This window comes from Bos indicus, chromosome 5 (assembly GCF_029378745.1).
Source record: "Bos indicus isolate NIAB-ARS_2022 breed Sahiwal x Tharparkar chromosome 5, NIAB-ARS_B.indTharparkar_mat_pri_1.0, whole genome shotgun sequence".
NCBI classification, from domain to species: Eukaryota; Metazoa; Chordata; class Mammalia; order Artiodactyla; family Bovidae; genus Bos; species Bos indicus.
The window spans coordinates 102,189,917-102,213,976 of record NC_091764.1 but is presented as its reverse complement, the minus strand read 5'-3'; the positions used below and the strand labels follow the sequence as shown (position 1 = coordinate 102,213,976).

Here is a 24,060-nt window from a genome sequence, read left to right as displayed (position 1 = left end):
CCCACTTTAAGTAGTAACAGAAGTAATGACAAAGGAGTGGGTTATCTGGCCCTGTTAGGGACATTAATTTAATAACAGGCTGGGTGGAGCAATGTTGCCTACAAGGGGGCAGGGTCCTGGTTGTAGGAGTTAGTAATTGGCTTAAGAAAAAAATGGTAAGAGGCAACAGAGCAGATGTTCCATAAAAGTGGAGTGGAGATTTGATCCAGGGATATGTTTGTAACTTTAGGAGAAGGGTGGTAAGGATTTGGGCCCAAACGGTCTGCAGGGCTAACTCCCAAAGTGGCAAACATTATCTCTGGAAGCCCAATTGCCTTTGAAGGAATGCCAATAGATGGACTTCTAGCAGGCATTGTTTGCCTGTCCCCACCCTAGCAGGTTCACTGAGAGGTGCTGACATTGCACATGTTGTAGGAAACATGGAAGATGAAGGCCTGAATATCTAGAGGGATTGGATATTATACAGTATTTTCCTTCCAAGAGCCAGCTATTTTCTGGTTATCCCTCCAGAGGATTGTAGAGGCAACATTGTGGGCCTGGATGGAGCTCAGGAAAAGAGCATGAAACAGGAGGGAAGAGGGCAGGGCACAAATTTTGAAACAATGAAATAGCACAAAGGCATAACACAAACTGATTAAAAGCAATTGGGTCCAAGATGACAAGTCAAATTCAAGTAAACCTTAATCCCCAATCTGTAAGCTAAATGACGTACCCAGAAGTGGCAGGACAGCTCCAAGGCACTGTCAAAGGATGGAGGAGTCGGTGGTTCCCCAATGGTTGGGATGATCTATGAATTCACCCAGCTTTCAAAACCTAGCCAGACCACATTCTATGGCAGAAGCCCTTTCCCTCTGCAATGGCCCACACCCTGTGGAGTGTGCTTCTCTCTGAATCCTAACAAATCCATCTCTTATCGGTTGCTGCATCTCTAACTGAATTTTTGCAATGAGACATCCGAGCCTGACCTTCATTAGGTCCTGAAGCCAGGAGTCATGGGTTTTGTCTGGGCTCAAGTCCAAGGAAAGAGGATCTGAAGAACAGGAGGAAAAAGCAGTGGGGAAAATGTGCCATGGAATCCTCTTCATAGCTTGCTGGAAAATCTGTTAAATACCTGACCTGTGCTCACAGATTTCATTGGCCTGATCCTTGACATGAAGAAGATTAAGGACAGAAGAACCTTCATCAGCTTAAGTAACAGCTACTAGGGCTCAGCAGATTGTGAAGCCTTTGGGACATACTAAGGAGTAGCCTCTCCAGAGTCCCTCAGTTGCACCCACTGCCACTCGCCTGCTCCCGGGGGGTTCAAGGAAATAAGAAACGAGAGATTGTGAAGGAATTAAGATTTTGTTAGGCATATGTCCCTCCAGCCATAGGAGTGAAGACCTCCTACCTTAACCAAAGGTCTTCTGGAATCTGAGACTGAGCTGTGTGAGCTTTCTGCTGAGTTCATTTTTCATTGTCCTGGTTTCCAGCATGCTGGGCTTCTTGTCACTTTTACTGTGCTGGGTTTTCTTCGCATTCCACTTCCACCTTGAGAGCTTTTGCCAAGTTGGGCTTCTGCAGTGCTTGGCCTCCTCCTTGAGGGGGCCCCGCTGAGGTTGTTTCAGCCAGGTTAAATCAAAGTCACTGCACCATAGATGTCGGGGGAGTGTGTAATTTCCTTGGTTCAGTCTTATCGCAACAAAAATTTGAAGCAATGGACCAGCCCTCGGACAGACTGTGTCACAGCTCTCGGGCAAATCAGTGTTACAGCTTCGTGTTACATCTCAGTTTTATTTAGAAAATAAAGGAAAATACATCCTCGAGGCATGAAGGCATGCCATCCCAAAAGACGTGAAAAGAAGAGAGAGAGAGAGTGCATGGGAGAAAGCAGAAGAGAGAGTGGGAGAGCATGGGAGAGAGGCAGAGAGGGAGATAGGGGGAGAGGGAGAGAGGCAGAAAGGCAGAGAGGCAGAGAAAGAGAGAGGCCCCCAGCTCTTTGGCTTCTCTTTTTATATGTTTTTTTTTTTTTTTTCCTCCTCTCCCTGGGCCTGCCCTATGTAAATTGGGCTAGCAAGGAGTGCTGTTTTTTCTACCTGAGGTCTTCAGTCTGGTCATCAGGCCTTCCTTTGTTCTATTTTCATGGGCTTTTCCCTTACCTGTCTTTTAGCAACCGCCATTCTGTGCGGGGAGCCGGTGAGGCATTCCACTCGTGACAAAGGTCATGAGGAAGGAGGCTCGGCATACGCAAAGGCGGGATCGAGCCTCAGGAGTCCCCCCGGATATTCTCGAGCATTTTCCCCCCAAAAACCAGAGTCTGCCTACTTCATTGCTTTGTGCTCTCACCTCTGACTTTACTGGGGGCTGTCCCCTACCACCATCTCTCTCTCTCTCTCTGTCAAAGAGTTAACTTACAGCTCCAATTAATAAAGTTCCTGGGCAATTAGGAGTGTTTAAATCCAAACCCCTCAGATGGCTCTCTAACTCGCCTGACAAGTTTACCCGGACTCCTGCAGCTATGCATACGATTGTTTACAGTCTCCTAGCCTCCAGAGGCACGGGAAGCTTAAGATATTCAAATAGCTTAGAGCCTCTCAGAGAGTTAAAAACTGTCAGAATAAACTAGTAAAGGATTTCATTGATGAGTCAATGCTTGTTGCCAAGTTTTCACATCCCCTGAATTGTATCCTTGAATGTGTATTAATTAATAGTTGGTATATAGAAAAAATAAGTAGTGGCCTTGGTGTTAGTAACTTTAGACCCTTAAGGTAATAAATTCTTTCTTTGTTGTAAACCCATTACACATCCGCCCTATAGGAATGCAATTTTATCTTTGGAAGATGGTGCCAAACCTTAAAATAATTACTCTTAGAGAAAGTAAGTCTTTGTTGATAAGTCCTTGTCAAGAGTCATAAAATGTTAGTAGGCCTTCTGGCCAGAAGATGATGTAAATCACCTAAACCATTTGTATACGATAAATTTGCAGGAAAGAAACCTTGGTTTTTGATAAGAATCAAAGACTGCTGACTTTGCATCCCCTATTATCCTCTATGTGTAACTTAGGGTATAAAAGCCCCTGTTAAAAATAAAGCTACGAGCCTTGCTCACCAACGCTTGGTCTCCCCATGTCATTCTTTCTTTTAACTTCCAGCTGAGTCTCCATCTGGAGCGCGGAACCCACCACGCTTACTAATCAGGCCTGGGCTTCTAAGACCCACTCGAGAAGGTGTCTAGGGTGAGACACCTTCCGCTATTCGAGAGGGCGCCTGCGGCCTACGTAAGTGGTGCAAACTTCTTGTCTTGAAGTTTTATTGGTCTCCCACGTAAACCAAGCTACTCAGCTTCTTTTCTCCACTGAATTTTCCTACTGAGCTATCCTCATTCTATTGTTCTCTATATCTCTAATTAGCATATAAATAGTCGCCGACGCCGTCTCCCCTTCGAATACCCTGGATCAGCCGGGGCTGGTCCTCGGCAATTCTGGACATCATAGTCATAGTAAACAAAAGAGTCCGAAATGCAACACTTGGGTGCAATCTCAAAAATGACAGAATGACCTCTGTTCATTTCAAAGGCAAACCATTCAATATCACGGTAATCCAAATCTAAACCCCGACCAGTAATGTTGAAGAAGCTGAAGTTGAACAGTTCTATGAAGATCTACAAGACCTGCTGGAACTAATACCCAAAAAAGATGTCCTTTTCATTATCCGGGACTGGAATGCAAAAGTAGGAAGTCAAGAAACACCTGGAGTAACAGGCAAATTTGGCCTTGGAGTACAGAATGAAGCCCAGCAAAGGCTAACAGAGTTCTGCCAAGACAACGTATTGGTCATAGCAAACACCCTCTTCTAACAACACAGGAGAAGATTCCACACATGGACATCACCAGATGGTCAACACCAAAATCAGACTAATTATATCCTTTTTAGCCAAAGATGGAGAAGCTCTATACAGTCAACAAAAACAAGACTGGGAGCTGACTGTGGCTTAGATCATGAACTCCTGATTGCCAAATTCGGACTTAAATTGAAGAAAGTAGGGAAAACCACTAGACCATTCAGGTATGACCTAAATCAAATCCCTTATGATTATACAGTGGAAGTGAGAAATAGATTTAAGGGACTAGATCTGATAGACAGAGTGCCTGATGAACTATGGATGGAGGTTCGTGACATTGTACAGGAGACAGGGATCAAGACCATCCCCATGGAAAAGAAATGCAAAAAAGCAAAATGGCTGTCTGGGGAGGCCTTACAAATAGCTGTAAAAACAAGAGAAGCAAAAAGCAAAGGAGAAATTGAAAGATATACCCATTTGAACATTGAGTTCCAAAGAATAGCAAGGAGAGATAAGAAAGCCTTCCTCAGCAAACAACAAAGAAATAGAGGAAAACAATAGAATAGGAAAGACTAGATATTTCTTCAAGAAAATTAGATATACCAAAGGAACATTTCATGCAAAGATAGGGTCAATAAAGGACAGAAATGGTATGGACCTAACAGAAGCAGAAGATATTAAGAAGAAATGGCAAGAATACACAGAAGAACTGTACAAAAAAGATCTTCAGGGCCCAGATAATCACAAAAGGTGTGATCATTTACACTCACCTAGAGCCAGACATCCTGGAATGTAAAGCCAGGTGGGCCTTAGGAAGCATCACTATGAACAAAGCTAGTGGACGCAATGGAATTCCAGTTGAGCTATTTCAAATTCTAAAAGATGATGCTGTGAAAGTGCTGCACTCAATATGTCAGAAAACATGAAAAACTCAGCAGGGGCCTCATGACTGGAAAAGGTCAGTTTTCATTCCAATCCCAAAGAAAGGTAATGCCAAAGAATGCTTAAACTACTGCACAATTGCACTCATCTCACACGCTACTAAAGTAATGCTCAAAATTCTCCAAGCCAGGCTTCAGCAATATGCGAAATGTAAATTTCCAGATGTTCAAGCTGGTTTTAGAAAAGGCAGAGGAACCAGAGATCAAATTGCCAACATCTTTGGATCATCGAAAAAGCAAGAGAGTTCCAGAAAAACATCTATTTCTGCTTTATTGGCTATGCCAAAGCCTTTGACTCTGTGGATCACAATAAACTGTGAAAAATTCTGAAAGAGATATCAGACCACCTGACCCACCTCTTGAGAAACCTGTATACAGGTCAGGAAGCAACAGTTAGAACTGGACATGGAACAACAGACTGGTTCCAAATAGGAAAAGGAGTATGTCAAGGCTGTATACTGTCACCCTGCTTATTTAACTTCTATGTAGAGTACATCATGAGAAATGCTGGGCTGGAAGAAGCACAAGCTGGAATCAAGATTGCTGGGAGAAATATCAATAACCTCAGGTATGCAGATGACACCACCCTTATGGCAGAAAGTGAAGAGGAACTCAAAAGCCTCTTGATGAAAGTGAAAGAGGAGAGTGAAAAAATTGGCTTAAAGCTCAACCTTCAGAAAACGAAGATCATGGCATCTGGTCCCATCACTTCATGGGAAATAGATGGGGAAACAGTGGCTGACTATTTTCTGGGCTCCAAAATCACTACGGATGGTGATTGCAGCCATGAAATTAAAATACGCTTACTCCTTGGAAGGAAAGTTATGACCAACCTAGATAGCATATTCAAAAGCAGAGATATTACTTTGCCAACAAAGGTCGGTCTAGTCAAGGCTATGGTTTTTCCAGTGGTCATGTATGGATGTGAGACTATAAAGAAAGCTGAGCACCGAAGATTGTTGATGCTTTTGAACTGTGGTGTTGGAGAAGACTCTTGAGAGTCCCTTGGACTGCAAGGAAATCTAACCAGTCCATCCTAAAGGAGATCAGTCCTCGGTGTTCATTGGAGGGACTGATGTTGAAGCTGAAACTCCAGTTCTTTGGCCACCTGATGCGGAGAGCTGATTCATTTGAAAAGACCCTGATGCTGAGAGTGTTTGAGGGCAGGAGGAGAAGGGGACAACAGAGGATGAGATGGTTGGATGGCATCAAGGATGCAATGGACATGGGTTTGGGTGGACTCTGGGAGTTGGTGATAGACAGGGAGGCCTGGCATGCTGCTGTTCATGGGGTCGCAAAGAGTCAGACATTACTGAGCAACTGAACTGAACTGAACTGAACTGATTTTGGACTCTTTTGTCCTATTCTAACTACCTAACAGATAAAATTTATTTCTTTCATCAAGTGTCATTTATTTCATCAACTCTCAATGGTGAACGGCCATGTGAGCTGCACTGAGTGAAGTCCTGGGCATCTACCCATCCCCAAGCACAGCCTAGAACTATGAGGACTGAAGGCATGAGTGTATGTCAGAGCCCTGGATACCATGCAAGCCATCAACGAAGTAACTGGGTTGGTTCAGCTCACATCCAGGCCACCAGTCTCAGGTTTTATGTTAGAACAACAGCTTCTCCACATGTCCACAATGGAATGGGTGTGGGTGGGTGGATAAATGTAATCTTTACTTAGGCACTCCTACATGACAGCTCTCTCTACCCTGAGGAATCACAGCAGGATCATGTTTATATTTTCAGTAGTAGTCAGATTAAGGCAATCTTGAAACAGCATGTTTTCAGAGAAGCCCATTAGTCTGAAATTCTTCCTGTAAGAGTTTAGTCATATCAGACTCCTCCATCCACATCTGTGAAACAAGTAGCTAAATGTTCGTGATCATTCTGTCTACATTTCTTCTTCTAGATCTCATCTGCTTAGGTCTTTCTTGCCCTCCTGTCTGACCTGGATGCAGGGTATGGGTGAGCAGCAATTTTCCCGCATCAATTTGAAGAGATATGTAAGCTAATATAATTCACTTAGAAGGAGAGATAACTAGAGAGACAAGAAATAGCAGCATCCTGAATAAATAGTAGGAAGTGATGGAGAGGAAAGAATGGAAAAAAACATTTCCTGCCATATGAATAAACAAGAAATGTCACAGTCATCAATGATTTCTGGCCTCCAAATGTAAGTGAGGGGTCCTAAAACTTTGATTGTGGGGTGCTGCCACCCTCCATGGTGATTGCTGAGGAGCTGGGGGAATGCAAGAAGCAGCCATCTGCCACACCTTAATGTGAACGGGGAAACAGGGTTGGCCCCAGATAGCTGAGCTGCATATGGAAGAGTTGAATTCAGTGAGTCCAGAGGCTTGCATCTTTCCATACATAGAATACTAAATTCCTTAACTTGGTACCTGATCTTTGATCTTTAGACTGCCTGCTCCCATTGTTGTAAACTCATGTATAGCCTGACTTGCCTTCCTGCCTTTGTGGAGCAGTTTACTCAGAGTTACTGAGATGCTGTCTCCAGGGCCTGGAGTCCTGAACATTCCCACCAAATAAAATAATGCTACTTTCAGGTTCTGACTATAGTTTTTGGTTGAGAAGTTCATCGTGCTAGGAAGAAGGGTGTGAATGTGGACCAAGTTTAGACTCTTTTTTCTAAGTAAGAGTGACCTGGAGGATTTGTGATCCCAGGCAAAGTCATGCCCTCATTAGCCTTTGAAGGATGTGAGAAAACAGGGCAGTGCACTCATTGTGTATTTCTTTGAGGAAAATGGTGTTTGAGGACCAATCATCTAAAAGCATCTGACATGGAGCTTGCTAAATTATCAACAAAGCAAAAAAGTTACTTTATTCAGAATATTTCATTTTGAGCAATTTTCATGTAACACAACTACAGGTCAGCATTACTCTATTGAAATACAAACAATTAGAATATCTGAGGCTTCATCTCATATTTAATACAACATCACGAGAAAGTCACTGAAGATGTTCCCGGGACACTGAGTTCAACATCATCATACCCAGGGTCCCCTTTCTCCCCCTGGAGCAGCCAGGGGCTCTCTTCTCCTTCCCCAGGATTAGCTTCCTCTCTAGAGACGTTTAGAAAAGAGCCTGAAAGAGGAAAGAGAAATATAATTAGAACTGAGACAAGGGGACCAGACAGTGTGGTGGAAGTGAGTTAAGCATGTGGTGATGACAAAGCATCCCTGGGACCCAGGTGGGAGGGAGGCTCAGGCTATTTCTCATCAGTTACAGTAGGGATAGATCCCGGCTGTCCTCTCAGATCCAGTCCATGTGGTCTCTGGGGCCTCAGTTCATATGGAAATCCTGCATCACAGGAGCTCTGGGAAGACCTGCCTCCAAACTACACAATCAGCAAGGAGATGCCCAAGAACGGTAAGGATCATAACAGTGTATCTAAATGTTCTCTCACAACAGACAGATGTGAAATCACAATGAGAGGAAGAGTGGAGAAAGGAAAACCTGAGTTCCTCACTTACAAACCAGTTCTGCTCTTAGTTAACTTGACTCCTGTTCCCAAATGTCCACAAATGCTATCACAGGTGCAGCCACAGAGCCCCCTCCCCAGGGACCACATGGGCCCTCAGATGGGGAGAAATGTTTTTCTCCAGAGAATGAGTGTCTTCTCTCAGCTACTGAAACGTCTGGAGCAAATTAGACTTCAGCTGACCTCAGACTCTGAGTCCATGACCCACCAAATTGGCTTAATGTTAAGGCCACTGTGTATCATAGATGCTGACATATAAACAGAGTTCATCTTAGATTATCAGAATGCCTCACAAATTCAATACTACAGTACATTTTTAAAAATTTCTAGCTAACTTTCATGTATAAGACAGCACAGAGGTGTTATCAAAACACTTGTTCTAGTTTTGGATTTCGTAAATATGCTCAATTAATCTGGAGAAGGAAATGGCAACCCACTCCAGTGTTCTTTCCTAGAGGATCCCATGGATAGAGAAGCCTGGTAGGCTGCAGTCCGTGGGGTCGCACAGAGTCGGACACAACTGAAGCGACTTGGTGGCGCTGGTGGCGGCTCAATTAACCTATGTTTTCTTTTCCTTTTGGCCACTGAGCAATGAATGCTTGTGGGATCTTTGTTGCTTGACCAGGGATTGAACTCAGGTCCCAGCAGTGAAAGTGCAGAGTCCTAACCACTGTTTTGTCAGGAAATGCCCTAAACTGTAAATTCTAATGCAAGCATAACACATAATTTATGTTGTAGTACGGAGACATGAATGCCAAAAGTAGAGTGAGTCCTCACTGTCAAGGAGTATGACACCATTAAAGACAGCATATTGTTGAGAAGTGAAGTGTTAGTCACTCAGTCATGTCCAACTTTTTGTGACCTTATGGACTATAGCCCACCAGGTTCCTCTGTCCATAGGATTCTCCAGGTAAGAATATTGTAGTGGGTTGCTATTCCCTTCTCCAGGGGATCTTCTCATCCGGTGATCAAACCAAGGTTTCCTGCACTGCAGGCAGATTCTTTACCATATGAGCCATTGAATGCATGAGATTACCCAAATTTAAAACTCTAGAGAAGCTGGGAATTGAGAAGCTCAAATTCACCCTTTCCAGGACAGAAAGAAAAGATTGCAGGAGATCAGCTAACACCACTCACCTGTCTGAAAGGACCTGATCCCATCTTCCTTCTCTGGGAGCTCTTCCTCTTCCCTCCCCTGTGAAGCAAGAGGAACCCCAAGCACTGGTACCTCTTCAGCATCATCGTAATCCTCACCAGGGGCATCAATCCTCTGATCTGGGGCTTCCAAGGGCAGAGCAGGGGTCAGATGAAAGCAAAGTAAGTGGGCTGGTCTGGGAAATGACTAAGATCCCTTCTGACCCAGAGTTTCTGAGCCACTAAATAGAGGCACCTTGTTTCAAAAGATTTTTTTCTCTAAGATCATGTTTCAGTTTGAAGTGTCTATAAACCAAAACATGATTTTACACATCTTTCTCAAAGAAACTCATACCACTGAGCATTACTAAACTATTTTGATAAATTGTGCTTTCCAGATGTCATTTTTAAAAACATTATGTGCCAGTTGTGATTCTGGACACAGAGAGCCCAGCCCCAATGTGAGATATCACAGAACAGCCAGAGAAGGGGAAGAACGGACCCCATCTAGACACAAGGGATGCCTCTGGTCCATCAAAGGAAGACTGTTCCCCCTTGCATCTCATATCTATGAGGGAAACTCTCCTTCCCAAAGCCCAGCTGAGGTGGGTCCACCTTTATTACCTGGAGTGGATCTGGAGTCATTGTTGTCCTCACCATCTGACAGGAAGGCTAATGTGGAGACAAACATCACACAACACACAGAATGACCCTCCCCACACACACAGGACCTGTATTAAGGCTGGGAAGGGACAGACCTGTTTCCTGCAGTGTAGCCTGGGGGCTCTCAGGGCTCTGAGAGGCCATCCTACCACTTTATAGGAGCTGCCTCTGTGAGTGTGGGGCACGCCTTGGGTCTGAAGACGCTGAGAAGACCCACACAGCGAGTGGGTGGTGACAACCAAAGGTCCCAGGAGGGCAGAAGAGACACCCACCTGGGCTGCCCAGAAGACCCTCCTTCTGAGTCACAAGGTAATCGAGCTCCTCATACACAGCTTCAGCAAGACCATCTTCATAGCTGGATAAGGCTGAGAGATCCCCCAGAAGGTCAGAGATGCTGCCCCAAACACTCCCATCCAGGAGCCCACCTTCATCTCCCCAGTGCTCACATGGGGCTTGCCAAGGCCTTGGCTTAACCTCCCACCCTGTGCACCGTGTCAGCACCTTCTCTCCTGTCTGACCTGAATCCATAGCTCAGCTCCAACTCTGTCTAATCTCATAGGACAGGCCATGACTTATGAAAGTTCACACCCCAGTCCTAAGAACCTCAGTATACTCAGCCCTAAGAGCTCATCACAGAGCACATGGAGTTCTGCAACTCAGAACAGAGACCTGGCCCAAGTTCCCCTCCTCACACCTGCCCCATCTCCTGCCTCCACACACTATCCCTGGTCCCCAGTTCCCCGTGCAGCCCACCTCTGCGCTCTGCTCTCCATCTGAGCAACTGAGTCACCAGGATGATGAGGACCAGGAAGAGAAGAGCCCCCAGGATGAGGCAGAGGACCCCAGGCAGGGAGAAGATGCCAGGGAGAGGATTTGAGGTTGTTCTTGTCCCTAAGGAGAACAAGGCAAGTGGGTATGGAGAAGGTCACAGAGAGGCACAGAGAAACCCCTGTGCCAGCATTTCCAAGGAGCTCCGGACAACAGCGTCCCAGCCTCAGATACAAGTGCACTGACAGTGACTGGGGTTCTCCAGGTCTTGTCCTGAGATGAGTCAACTCCACTCCAGCTGAGGCATAGCCAGGGATTGTCAGGGAGATGCCCTGCCAAGACACCCTCTGAGGACCCGGCTCATCCCCTCTCCTTGGGCTTCAGGAGACAGAGTGTCAAACAGTCCCAGGACCCGCACCTCAGAGATGAGGATCAACACTCAGGGGCAGGTGCGAGAACCTTAGAATCTGTACCATGGGAACTTAGACTCACTTGGATCTCGGGCATAAGAACCTTCTGACCCCGGGAACCAAAACAGGGGATTTCCCCAAAGTAATACCCCAGCTCCTCCCCACCAGCCAGGGCTCCTCAGGCTCTTCCTCTCCTGAGCTGTCAGAGAGCCCATGGAACAGGTCCCCAGTATTTGAGTATTCTCTCCTGCCCGTGGATGGACCACAGTACCTGCAGTACTTGGGGGCAATGTTGTCCTTGCACCTAAAGAGAACAAAAACAGATTGGAACAGGGTGATTGGCCAGAATGCAGGGCAGCCCATTTTCCCCTCCTGAGCCTGAAATCACCCCCCAGTCTCCACACAACATCAGTGTCCAGTCCTCCCAGCTCCCCCACCCTATATCAGAGCCCTATCACCCAGACACTGTCTGAATACAAACTCCCCACCACTCCCAGCCAAGCTCACTGCCCCTGCAATGCCCCAGCCCACCCAGGGTGGACCTCGAGCCCCTCACTCACCAGAGCACCTCACACCAGCATCCTCCTCGTGCTTGCAGTCGCTCTTCCCCCAGGGCTCCAAAGCACAGTCCCACAGGGAGGACTCCCAGCCCCTGCACCGCACCTCGTCCAGCCAGATGCTCCCATTTCCAGGGCCGAATGTCGCGGCCTGCATGGCTTCCAGGGCCTGGCCACAGCCCAGCTGCTGACACACCACCTCAGCCTCTGCCAGGCTCCAGGAGTCATCGCACACGGTGCCCCAGGAGCCGCTGTGCCAGACCTCCACCCGCCCTGAGCACTCGGTGTCTCCTCCCCTGAGCCGGAGCTTCTCTCTGTCTGAAAAGGCAGCAGCCCCTCCTGTGACTGCCCCTGGTGGGAGGAAGGAGCCCCTGGGAGCCACAGGGGAGGGGGCTGATGTACCTGTGCAGGGAGCAGCAGTTGGACAGCTCTCGGGTCTTCTTCCTGAAGAAACAATGATGGGAAGCTCTGGATCAGGGATAGCTGGGGGAGGTCTTGTCCCCATACATGAGTATATAAGATTTTTTGTAACAGTCAAATGACAAGAGACAATAGAACCTTCATCATCTACTTGAATGAGAGGGTCACTGCATCTTACCAGCAGCTGAAATTACTTTATCTAATTAGTAGTTTACCAGACTCCACATCCCATAACAAAAGGAAACAAACAGACACAGAGACAAATACAAACATACACCTACATTTTGTAGACTCAACCAAAACCTATCAATTAGATTTGAAAATATAAAATCATACTAACGACATCCTACATGGTTGGGAGTGACACAGAAACAGACAGTAAGTCACCTGCACACGAGATGTAGGCTTCCTCCTTTGGAGAGCATGAGTTGTAATTCCAAGAGTCAGAAGGACAGTGCCAGAGAGAGATATCAGTTTTCCGACACTGGATTCCATCTACCCAGTGGGGTCTCGAACCTTCCCTAAGAGCAACAGAGGAGTTGAGACTTCCACTGTCCCCACAGCCAAGCTGTCTGCAGATGATGGACACGGTGATGTCTTCCATGGGGCTGCGGCAGACACTGCCCCAGGTCCCGTTGTAGAAAACTTCCAGCCACCCAGCACACTGCTGGTCCTCACTCACCATCCGGAAGGCCACGAACTCTAAGATTGAAAGGGAGGAGATAGGACAGAGTGAGCATTACACTCAGTGCTCTGGGGTTTCCTCACCCCCAGAAGTTTTGACCATACATCCCTGACCCAGTGGAGGAGATGCCCACTGGATGACAAGACTGACTTTTCACCTTTCACCTGACTTTTCCATTAATGTCTATATACCTATTTCTACCACAACGATGTAGATATGAACGGAGAGCATGGCCAACTTGGGCACCTGCAGTAACAAGAGTTGTTTTCTACTTCCTGACAAAACTTCTAAAAGAATGGAAAGTGATGTGGACAGTGAGGTGGTCAACAGAATAATGGACCCCCAGAGATGTCCACAGCCTAATCCTGGAACCTGTGATACGTTACCTTACATTTCAAAAGGGATCTTACAGATGTGATTAATAAGGACCTTGGGATGGATAGATAAAGCTCAAATATTGTGGATTAACTATGTGAGCCCAACCTAACACATCTTTAAACTCACTACAATGAGAAATGCATCATGTTTCCCAGCTCCAGTCAAAGGGAAATGTGAGTGAGGGAGAACAGGAAGAGGCACTGTTGTCTGAAGAAGAATAAAGAGGGTCCTGAGCCAAGAAATGAGGCCACACAGAAACCACAAAAGGCTGGGAAACGAGTCCTCCCCAGAGACTGCAGGAAGAACACAGCCCTATGACCACTGGGATGTTGGCCCATGGAGACTCTCTTCAGACTCCTAGCAAACAGAACTGTAAAGGAAAAATCTGAGCTTTCACTATGTCAGGTTCCTCTGTCCATGGAAGAGGAAGAATGCTTGAATGGGTTGCCATGCCCTCCTCCAGGGGATCTTCCTAACCCAGGGACTGAACCCACATCTCTGACATGTCCTACATTGGCAGGCGGGTTCTTTACCACTAGTGTAACTTGGGAAGCCCAGGATTTCAAGGTGTTACTACCACAGGTAACTGCAGAATGAGCCCTGCTTTCAAGTGTTAACTGTAAGGAATGGCTCTGCCAGGAAATATTGGTGAGAAGATAGGACCAGAATCTCAGCTGCTGTAGGAGAAAGTGAAAGCACCTTGTCTTCACATCTGCTGGAAAGACTGGCTCCATGGGAGGAAGCCTCCTACTCTGGTCCTTTCAGCATCTCTCCCTCAGGGCTCAGACCCCCGTACTCCAGAGTTCCACCCATCTCGCAGACTGTGGACAGTGTACAGCACAGACCTGAGCAGATGACCCCTGCATCCTCCTTGTGTCTGCAGTCGTGCCGCCCCCAGCCTCGGGAAGGGCACCTCCACAAGTGAGACTCATTTCCTGTGCAGTTCAGGTCGTCCAGCCAGATGGGCCCTGATCCTGCCCCAAAGTGAGCTGACCTCGTGGCATTGAGGGCTTCTCCACAGCCCAGCTGCCTGCACACCACACGGGCATCGTCCAGGTCCCAGCCGTCATCACAGATGGTACCCCAGGAGCCCTGGTCAAGGATCTCCACTCTCCCAGCACAGTGACCGCCCCCATCCACCAGGCGGAGCAGTCTGCTGTCTGAGGAGAGAAAAATGGAACAATGGGGCAGTGACAGGGGAGATGTAAAGGGTCTTCTGTCCTTTGGGACCCTCACCTGAGCAATAGAAGGCGCTCTCCTCTGAGGCTGCAGAGCCTGCTGGTTCTGACAGGGAGTCATTGCATTGGGGCAATGCCTGGGTCTGATTTCCTGCAGAAGCAGCAATGATCAAAGTGTTGGTGGTTGAAAAACAGGAAACTGAATTAAACTAAATAATGACAAGCAGTGGGGTCTGAGAAAAAAAGCTGTAACATAGCAGTTTTTGTAGTTGTTTAGTTGCTCAGTAGCGTCCAACTCTTTGTGACCTTATGGACTGTAGTACTCCAGGCTCCTCTGTCCATGGGATTATCCAGGCAAGAATACTGGAATGGATTGCCTTTTCCTCCTCCAGGGGATCTTTCCCAACCAGGAATCGAAAAGTCATCTCCTGTATTTCCTGCACTGGCCAGCAGATTCTTTACCACTGAGCCTCCAGAGAACCCCAAGTTAACATAGAGGTAAAATTTTCATAAATGTAGTGTTCATCTTCACTATGGAGAGTTCTGCTTCTGACAGTGCCACAGTTTTTGTTTCAAGCACTAAGAATGAGTTAAATAAGTTCTGTCCCTAAATCTATCCCTAAATAGAAGAAACAAAATAAAACACTTTCTGAAGTATTTCTACAATTTTTCATCTACAGTGTCTGTCCTTTTAAAGATATTTATGTAAAATATATCTCATGAAAAACCAAGAGTACATGTAGACATTAGAAACAATCCCCCAGAGTACTCAGCTACTAGAGTTACTTGACAGAATTTACAGAGCCTTGATTAAGGTGCCCATGGAATTAACTGACAAAAATGTGCACCCTGATGGAAAAAAACAAATAATGATAAAAACAACAACAACAACAAATAAAAATTCTAGAGCTGAAAAACTTACTAAGAACTAAAGAATGAGCATATCAGCACATTAGCTAAGCATAAGGGAGAATCAATAAAGTAGAAGATCGTAGGACAAATACACCTCTATTTAGAAAGGCAGGCCACATGGTAAGTGCCCCGATTACACTGCTGTATAACAAATTATCCCAAAAAACTTAGCCTCTAAAGCAATATATAAACATACGTATATACACATATGAATTGGACATGGAACAACAGACTGGTTCCAAATAGGAAAAGGAGTACATCAAGGCTGTATATTGTCACCCTGCTTATTTAACTTATATGCAGAGTACATCATGAGAAATGCTGGGCTGCAAGAAGCACAAGCTGGAATCAAGATTGCCAGGAGAAATATCAATAACCTCAGATATGCAGATGACACCACCCTTATGGCAGAAAGTGAAGAGGAACTAAAAAGTCTCTTGAAGAAAGTGAAAGTGGAGAGTAAAAAAGTTGGCTTAAAGCTCAACATTCAGAAAACGAAGATCATGGCATCTGGTCCCATCACTTCACGGGAAATAGATGGGGAAACAGTGGAAACAGTGTCAGACTTTATTTTTGGGGCTCTAAAATCACTGCATATGGTGACTGCAGCCATGAAATTAAAAGACACTTACTCCTTGGAAGGAAAGTTATGACCAGCCTAGATAGCATATTCAAAAGCAGAGACATTACTTTGGCAACAAAGGTCCATCTAGTCAAGGCTATGGTTTTTCCAGTGGTCATGTATGGATGTGAGAGTTGGACTGTGAAGAAAGCTGAGCACTGAAGAATTGGTGCTTTTGAACTGTGGTGTTGGAGAATACTCTTTTTTTTTTTGCATTTATTTTATTTTATTTTTGTTTCTGTTTCTTTTTTTTTTCTTTTTTTTTAATAGAAAATTATTTAATTAGTATACATGTGTTCCCCATCCTGAACCCTCCTCCCTCCTCCCTCTCCACACCATCCCTCTGGGTCGTCCCAGTGCACCAGCCCCAAGCATCCAGCATAGTGCATTGAACCTGGACTGGCAACTCGTTTCATACATGACGTTTCACATGTTTCAATGTCATTCTCCTAAATCATCACACCCTCACCCTCTCCCACAGAGTCCAAAAGACTGTTCTATACATCTGTGTCTCTTTTGCTGTCTCACATACAGGGTTATTGTTACCTTCTTTCTAAATTCCATATATATACATTAGTATACTGTATTGGTGTTTTTCTTTCTGGCTTAACTCACTCAGTATAATGGGCTCCAGTTTCATCCACCTCATTAGAACTGATTCAAATGTATTCTTTTTAATGGCTGAGTAATACTCCATTGTGTATATGTACCACAGCTTTCTTATCCAGTCATCTGCTGATGGACGTCTAGGTTGCTTCCATGTCCTGGCTATTATAAACAGTGCTGTGATGAACATTGGGGTACACATGTCTCTTTCAATTCTGGTTTCCTCAGTGTGTATGCCCAGCAGTGGGATTGCTGGATCATAAGGCAGTTCTATTTCCAGGTTTTTAAGGAATCTCCACACTGTTTTCCATAGTGGCTGTACTAGTTTGCATTCCCAGCAACAGTGTAAGAGGGTTCCCTTTTCTCCACACCCTCTCCAGCATTTATTGCTTGTAGACTTTTGGATCGCAGCCATCCTGACTGGCGTGAAATGATACATCATTGTGGTTTTGATTTGCATTTCTCTGATAATGAGTGACGTTGAGCATCTTTTCATGTGTTTGTTAGCCATCTGTATGTCTTCATTGGAGAAATGTCTATTTAGTTCTTTGGTCCATTTTTTGATTCAGTCGTTCATTTTTCTGGAATTGAGCTGCAGGAGTTGCTTGTATATTTTTGAAATTAGTTGTTTGTCAGTTGCTTCATTTGCTATTATTTTCTCCCATTCTGAAGGCTGTCTTTTCACCTTGCTTATAGTTTCCTTTGTGGTGGAGAAGCTTTTAAGTTTAATTAGATCCAATTTGTTTATTTTTGCTTTTATTTCCAATATTCTTGGAGGTGGATCCTGCTGTTATTTATGTTGGAGAGTGTTTTGCCTATGTTCTCCTCTAGGAGTTTTATAGTTTCCGGTCTTATGTTTAGATCTTTAATCCATTTTGAGTTTATTTTTGTGTATAGTGTTAGAAAGTGTTCTAGTTTCATTCTTTTACAAGTGGCTGACCGGTTTTCCCAGCACCACTTGTTAAAGAGATTGTCTGTAGAAGAAGACTCTTGAGAGTCCCTTGGAATGCAAGGAGATCCAACCAGTCCATTCTGAAGGAGATCAGCCCTGGGATTTCTTTGAAGGGAATGATGTTGAAGCTGGAACTCCAGTACTTTGGCCACCTTATGTGAAGAGTTGACTCATTGGAAAAGACTATGATGCTGGGAGGGATTGGGGGCAGGAGGAGAAGGGGACAACAGAGGATGAGATGGCTGGATGGCATCACTGACTCGATGGATGTGAGTCTGAGTGAACTCCGGGAGTTGGTGACGGACAGGAAGGCCTGGCATGCTGTGATTCATGGGGTTGCAGAGAGTCAGACACGACTGAGTGACTGAACTGAACTGAACTGAACTGATATATATATATCCACACTCTTCATTTTCTTAAGACTTCCTGGGTCAGTAATTTGAGAAAGACCCAACTTGGCAGTTCTGTCTTGGGGTCTTTCATGTGGTTGCACTTAGATGTCATCTGGGGTTGAAGTCAACTGAGGACTTGACTGAATTTTGGTTAATAAGGAAATTTCTTGAAGTATTTTAGGGATAAAGGGGCATCATGACTGCAACCTAATTCAGAAATACTTTATGTATTCATGGAGAAATGAGCCCAGAAGGGGACAGAGAGAGAGAGAAAGTGAGGGAGATTAAAGCAAAATATTGCATATGACCCAGCAATCCCACTGCTGGGCATACACACTGAGGAAACCAGAATTGAAAGAGACACATGTACTCCAATGTTCATCCCAGCACTGTTTATAATAGCCAGGATATGGAAGCAACCTAGATGTACATCAGCAGATGACTGGATAAGAAAGCTGTGGTACATATACACAATGGAATATTACTCAGACATTAAAAAGAATACATTTGAATCAGTTCTAATGAGGTGGATGAAACTGGAGCCTATTAAACGGAGTGAAGTAAGCCAGAAAGGAAAACACCAATACAGCATACTAATGCATATATATTAAGAAGGCAGTGGCAACTCACTCCAGTACTCTTGCCTGGAAAATCCCATGAATGGCGGAATCTGGTAGGCTGTAGTCCATGGGGTCACTAAGAGTCAGACACTACTGAGTGACTTCACTTTCAATTTTCACTTTCATGTATTGGAGAAGGAAATGGCAACCCACTCCAGTATTCTTGCCTGGAGAATCTCAGGGATGGGGGAACCTGGTGGGCTGTTGTCTATGGGGTCACACACAGTTGGACATGACTGAAGCAACTTAGCAGCAGTAGCATTAGCAACACATATATATGGAATTTAGAAAGATGGTAATGATAACCCTAAATGCAAGACAGCAAAAGAGACACAGATGTATAGAATAGTCTTTTGGATTCTGTGGGAGAGGGCAAGGGTGGGATGATTTGGGAGAATGGCATTGAAACATGTATATTATCATATGTGAAACGGATCACCAGTCCAGGTTCGATGCATGAGACAGGGTGCTCAGGGCTGGTACACTGGGATGACCCAGAGGGATGGTATGGGGAGGGAGGTGGGAGGGGGTTTCAGGATGGGGAATACATGTATACCAGTGGCAGATTCATGTCAATGTATGGCAAAACCACTACAATATTGTAAAGTAATTAGCCTCCAATTTAAATATATTTATTTTAAAAATAAATAAATGTTTTTTTTTTTTTTAAATAAAGCAAAATACTGATATTGGGAGATCCATGTAAAAGTGTTCTGGGAATTTTTATATTATTTTTGCAACTTTCAGGTCTCAAATTAGGTCAAAATTTAAAAAAATTAAAAGGTGAAAATAAATCAGAAAGAATTCATTTTTAGGACACTTGCACTAAAAGGATTACAAATAATTTCAAAAGCATGAAACACCTAGGAGAAAACCTAGTAAAAGATGGGCAAAACCTCTGATAGACCTAACTGAATGGAGGGATATGTCATGTCAATGAATTGGGAGACTCAAAATTGTCAAAGTCAATTATCCTCAAATTTCTGTGTAGACTAAATATAATATCAATCAAAACACATTTATGAAGTTTCTTTTGGTGAAAAATAACAAATTAATTCCAAAACTTTTTTCAAAACATAAAAGGCCAAGAATGACCAACACAGTTGGCAAGAAAGGCAATATGGTTAGTTAATATAAAGTAACTCTTGTAAACTAGCTAGTTATTTATGTCGCTCAGTCGTGTCCAACTCTTTGCGACCCCATGGACTGTAGCCCACCAGGCTCCTCCGTCCATGGGATTCTCCAGGCAAGAATACTGGAGTGGGTTGCCATTTCCTTCTCCAGGGGATCTTCCTGTCCCAGGGATTGAACCCAGGTCTCCTGCATTAGAGGCAGACGCTTTAACCTCTAGGCCACCAGGGAAGCCCAAAGTTACTATAAAATTATAATAATTAATAAAATACATTATTGGTGCAAGGATAGACAAATGGTACAATGGAATATAGTAGAAAGTCTCAAAAAGTCTTAGACACACATGCCCTTCTGCTTATGGCAAAGGTGGCACACAGTGGAAACAAAATCTTTTCTGAAAAAGATTATGAGTCAGTTAGATATCCAAATGAAACTTGACTCTTATCTTATATAGATATCAATCTCAAGAGGAATATACAATTTATGCAAGAGAAAAATAAACTTCTATAAGATACTATTGAAGAATGTTTTTATGGTCTTGGAATAAGCAAAGTTCTTTTCAAAAGGATATAAAAAGTACTAAATATACAGGGAAAAGCTAAGTTATATTTCCTTAAGATTAAGAACTTAGCTCATCTAAGGACATGGTACCATTAAGAAAATGAAAATAAAAGACCAAGGATTAAATAAATAGCATAGATTTTCACCCAAAGTCATTGTCAGGGTAATGACATGATCTTAGCTTCCTGAATGTTACTGGGAGGCAACAGTGACTCTGTAGTTCTGGGAATGTTCTCTCGGCTTATCTGGGTTGGGGATCATGACTGAGGTCTACATTTATTGTTTGTACATTGTTTTCTATGATTATTTGTAAATAATAATGTTACTTAAAAATATATTATTCCCCTTCACACTTCTTGTCCTGACCTGAAAAATGAATGAACAATGAGAGGAAGCATATTTCACCATGAAATATCTGATTTTTGAAGCCAGGTTTCCCTCACTTTCTGCTCTTGGGGACATCTCACTCCACAAGTACCAGTAGCCCTTCCCCCCTCTCTTACCTGAGCAGATCACATAGGCCGTGTTTCCATGGGAACAGTCAAAACCACCCAGGGCAGTCACAGGGCACATCCATAAGACGGACTCAGCCCCCGAGCAGTGAAATCGGACTGTTGAGATCTGATCTCCTCCTTCTACAAAGCGTGGTCCTCTAGGGGTGGAGATAGCGACTCCACAGCCGAGCTGATGACAGACAACATTGGCATTGGCCAGAGTCCAGTGGGAGGCACAGAGTGCTCTCCATCGTCCAGAAATGTTCATCTCCACCTGCCCCTCACACTGAGAGGTCCCGTTTGTCATGAGCCGGACTTCTGCATACACTGGTAGAAGAAGACAGGATGTCAGCAAAATCTCATTTTTTTAAAAAACCTGAACAGAGTGTGCAGGGTGGTTAAGTCCTGATGTGCATCTCACCTGAACAGACAACCTGAGCAACTCCACTGTGGTAACAAGCACCCCCTGGACAGGGCACTCTGGGGCAGGACCAGAGTTTAGGCTCCTCCCCTTTACACCTGAACTCTTCAGCCCAGACCTGGCCATCAGACTCTCTGAAGGGCACATGTCCCAGGACAGACACAGCCTTGCCACATCCCAGTTCTGCACAGATGACCTGGGCAGTGGGAAGTGTGAAGTTTCCATCAGACACTGGGGTCCAGTCTTCTCCAGAATGCACTTCTACTTGCCCTGAGCAGGGTCCTTCTCCTCCAGCCAGACGCACAAATCCTAAGGAGAACAGTCAACAGCAGCAACAAACCCTGTGAGTGTTCATAGTCCTTGCTTGGCATTGGAAACAGCACATCATAGGCAAGGATGTTAAAGCATTTCATCTCTAGGAGTGGGGCATGGAGAGAGAATTTGACAGTTAGTGTCAGAATTGTATTAGCATTTTCATGAGCAAGTTTACGAAAAGAAACCCAGAAAGATTTGCGGCAGTTTGCAATGGCTGATTACCAAGAATGCATATTTTGAGGTCAGTTAGGATGAGAATTCCTCATCTAGGGACCTGGAAATGACACGGCCCAAGGAAACTGGACTGCAGTTGGCATCAGACTTGAGCGCAGAGCGGAACTAACCCAGAGTGAAGTAGGTCCATGGGATTCAATAGTTTAGAGGACTAAGAGCCAGACAAGGTTAGAAGGCCATCTGAGATTTCTGGAGCTAGAATTCTAGCCAGTTTTCTCTCAGGAGCCAATAATCAAGTCACTAAGGACAGGGAACATCGTGGCTGGAGATCTATTAATTCAGGCTAGATTGTAGACAGACTTACGGCTCACAGGAGGAAAGCTAGACATCATACCAAGTCTACAAGTCTATTATGATTTGATGTATATTATAACAAGCCTATTATGACTTCACATATATTTCTCATAATTCTTAATGGTGAAAAATCCCAGAATTTCTTGATTGTGAAAAGAAGTCGTCCATAGATGAGTCCGAATATTAAGAAAGTTCAGAAAGTCATAGGAGAGGGAAGGGCTGGTCTTAGCCATCTTTCTTGAAAGACTGTTGCTAAGTCACTTCGGTTGTGTCCAACTCTGTGTGACCCCATAGATGGCAGCCCACCAGGCTTCCCCATCCCTGGGATCCTCCAGGCAAGAACACTGGAGTGGGTTGCTGTTTCCTTCTCCAATGCAGGACTAGGACTAGGGTTTATCAAAGGAGAGAATAAGTTTTAAATGGGACTATGCAAATCAGCTGAGTTTGATTACTTTCTACTAGACATGGGAATCTTAGCAAATACTAAGAAATGATGATAACAATGTATTTTAATCCTATGTGTATGCTAACTGCGTATTCCTTTCCTATTTGGATTCTTGAGAAATAGCCAGCCTGCAGTTAAAAAAAGGGGCGGGGAGAGGGAGAGAAAGAGAGCAGAGAGCAAACAAGCCATTTGTAATTTAGAGATTTCCAAATGCAAAACCTCAATATGGATGAAAGATAGACAGACTTGAGGACAATATTTGTCCAGTTTTTGACAGATTTTATCCACTGTGCTCCTCCCATCTGGCCACCTAACCCTGCTACCCTTTCTCATTTTACCCACTGCAGACAAGAGAACAATCTTGAAAGCTACAAATGGATGAAAAGGAGACTCTGGAATGGAAGAACTTCTGTATGAGTGGAGTGTGGGTGGGATCTGTGATAGATTAAACTGGAAGTGGATGGAATATAAAACTGAAAGAGATCAAATTGGTCTGATGGGGAGCTTGGTCACAGGTTACTCATTCTAATTAAATAATTTTTACTCAACACCTTGTTAGTTTCTGTATTAATCCCACCAGATTATGAAGTTAGAAAGAATAAATATTGCTTACGTGTTACTGTAGATAGCCTGACACATGTTAGATACTCAGATATATTCAGAACAAAATATTATACACATCAGAATAGTCTCCCAAGACAAATTATTTCTTTTTTACTTTATATTTACTTTTAAATTTTACATGGAAAAATAAGTGTGTGAACATTGCAAGAAAATTTATGAATGAGAAGGCTGATGTGAGAGGATAAGTTATTAAAAATAATAAAATCAACTATGTCCTTGTATAACAATAGAGAGAATGGGGCAGAATATAAATATCTAACAGACACAAAGACATACACACAGAGAAATTTAGTATTTGAAGAAGATGATATTTTATATCATTAGAGAAGATAGACTGCTCAATAAATAGTGCTGAAACACTTTTTGGCCCCCATTTTCCGGGTTTAGTCCATTTACAAAAGGGACATCAACCTGAGCCATAGGAGGGACCTCAGGGGCCAGGTTGTCAGGAAAGGATTCTCTTTGCACCTGTGCCTGACCCTGGGAGAGCCCCAATTTTCTGTATCTCAGCTTCTGCTTAGGGTCCTTTGTCCCAGAGGCAATCTCACTGTTATAGCTTTGGGGCTGGATTTTATCCAGGGAACCATGAGAGTAAGAGGGACCTGGTGGGTTTTCATCATCGTTCATGTAGATCACATCCTTATTTTTCTCCCTCTGACCAAGGTGGCCTCCTCTCTTCTCCTTGTAGCTGTGATGCATCTGCCTCCAGACCAACTCTCAGCCCTCTGACCTTCAGCCTGACCTGACCCTGGACCCTCTGGTTCTTCACCCATCACTCCGGACTCCTTCTGGTTTGACTGGAACAGAGCATTGTGTGGCCTGAGGTGTAGGAAATACCCTTGTTGGGTGAGGTATGTGGCCTCTCAGAGATCCACAAAGATCAAGTATTTTCCTGGAAGACCAAAGCTGCCTCAACCCTTGGGCTGCCCATTCCCCTCTGAAAGCCAGAGGGGATCATTGTGACCTTTCCATCAAGG

The 24,060-nt window shown here is 44.4% G+C and overlaps 1 protein-coding gene across 1 annotated transcript in view; it reads right to left on the bottom strand.

Moving 5' to 3' along the window:
• Window positions 1–7,577: 7,577 nt before the first annotated feature.
• LOC109559715 (antigen WC1.1-like) overlaps window positions 7,578–24,060 on the bottom strand; it is a 57,043-nt gene continuing 40,560 nt past the window's right edge. Inside the window, exons 9-21 of the mRNA XM_070788666.1 lie at window positions 21,172–21,480; window positions 20,760–21,077; window positions 14,519–14,611; window positions 14,128–14,442; window positions 12,607–12,921; window positions 12,202–12,243; window positions 11,803–12,117; window positions 11,514–11,546; window positions 10,818–10,955; window positions 10,337–10,429; window positions 10,026–10,073; window positions 9,405–9,548; window positions 7,578–7,870 (exon numbers count right to left, since the gene is read on the bottom strand). Of these exons, the coding sequence (XP_070644767.1) occupies window positions 7,725–7,870; window positions 9,405–9,548; window positions 10,026–10,073; window positions 10,337–10,429; window positions 10,818–10,955; window positions 11,514–11,546; window positions 11,803–12,117; window positions 12,202–12,243; window positions 12,607–12,921; window positions 14,128–14,442; window positions 14,519–14,611; window positions 20,760–21,077; window positions 21,172–21,480 (2,309 nt within the window). The 3' untranslated portion in view covers window positions 7,578–7,724. The remainder of the gene's footprint in view (window positions 7,871–9,404; window positions 9,549–10,025; window positions 10,074–10,336; window positions 10,430–10,817; window positions 10,956–11,513; window positions 11,547–11,802; window positions 12,118–12,201; window positions 12,244–12,606; window positions 12,922–14,127; window positions 14,443–14,518; window positions 14,612–20,759; window positions 21,078–21,171; window positions 21,481–24,060) is intronic.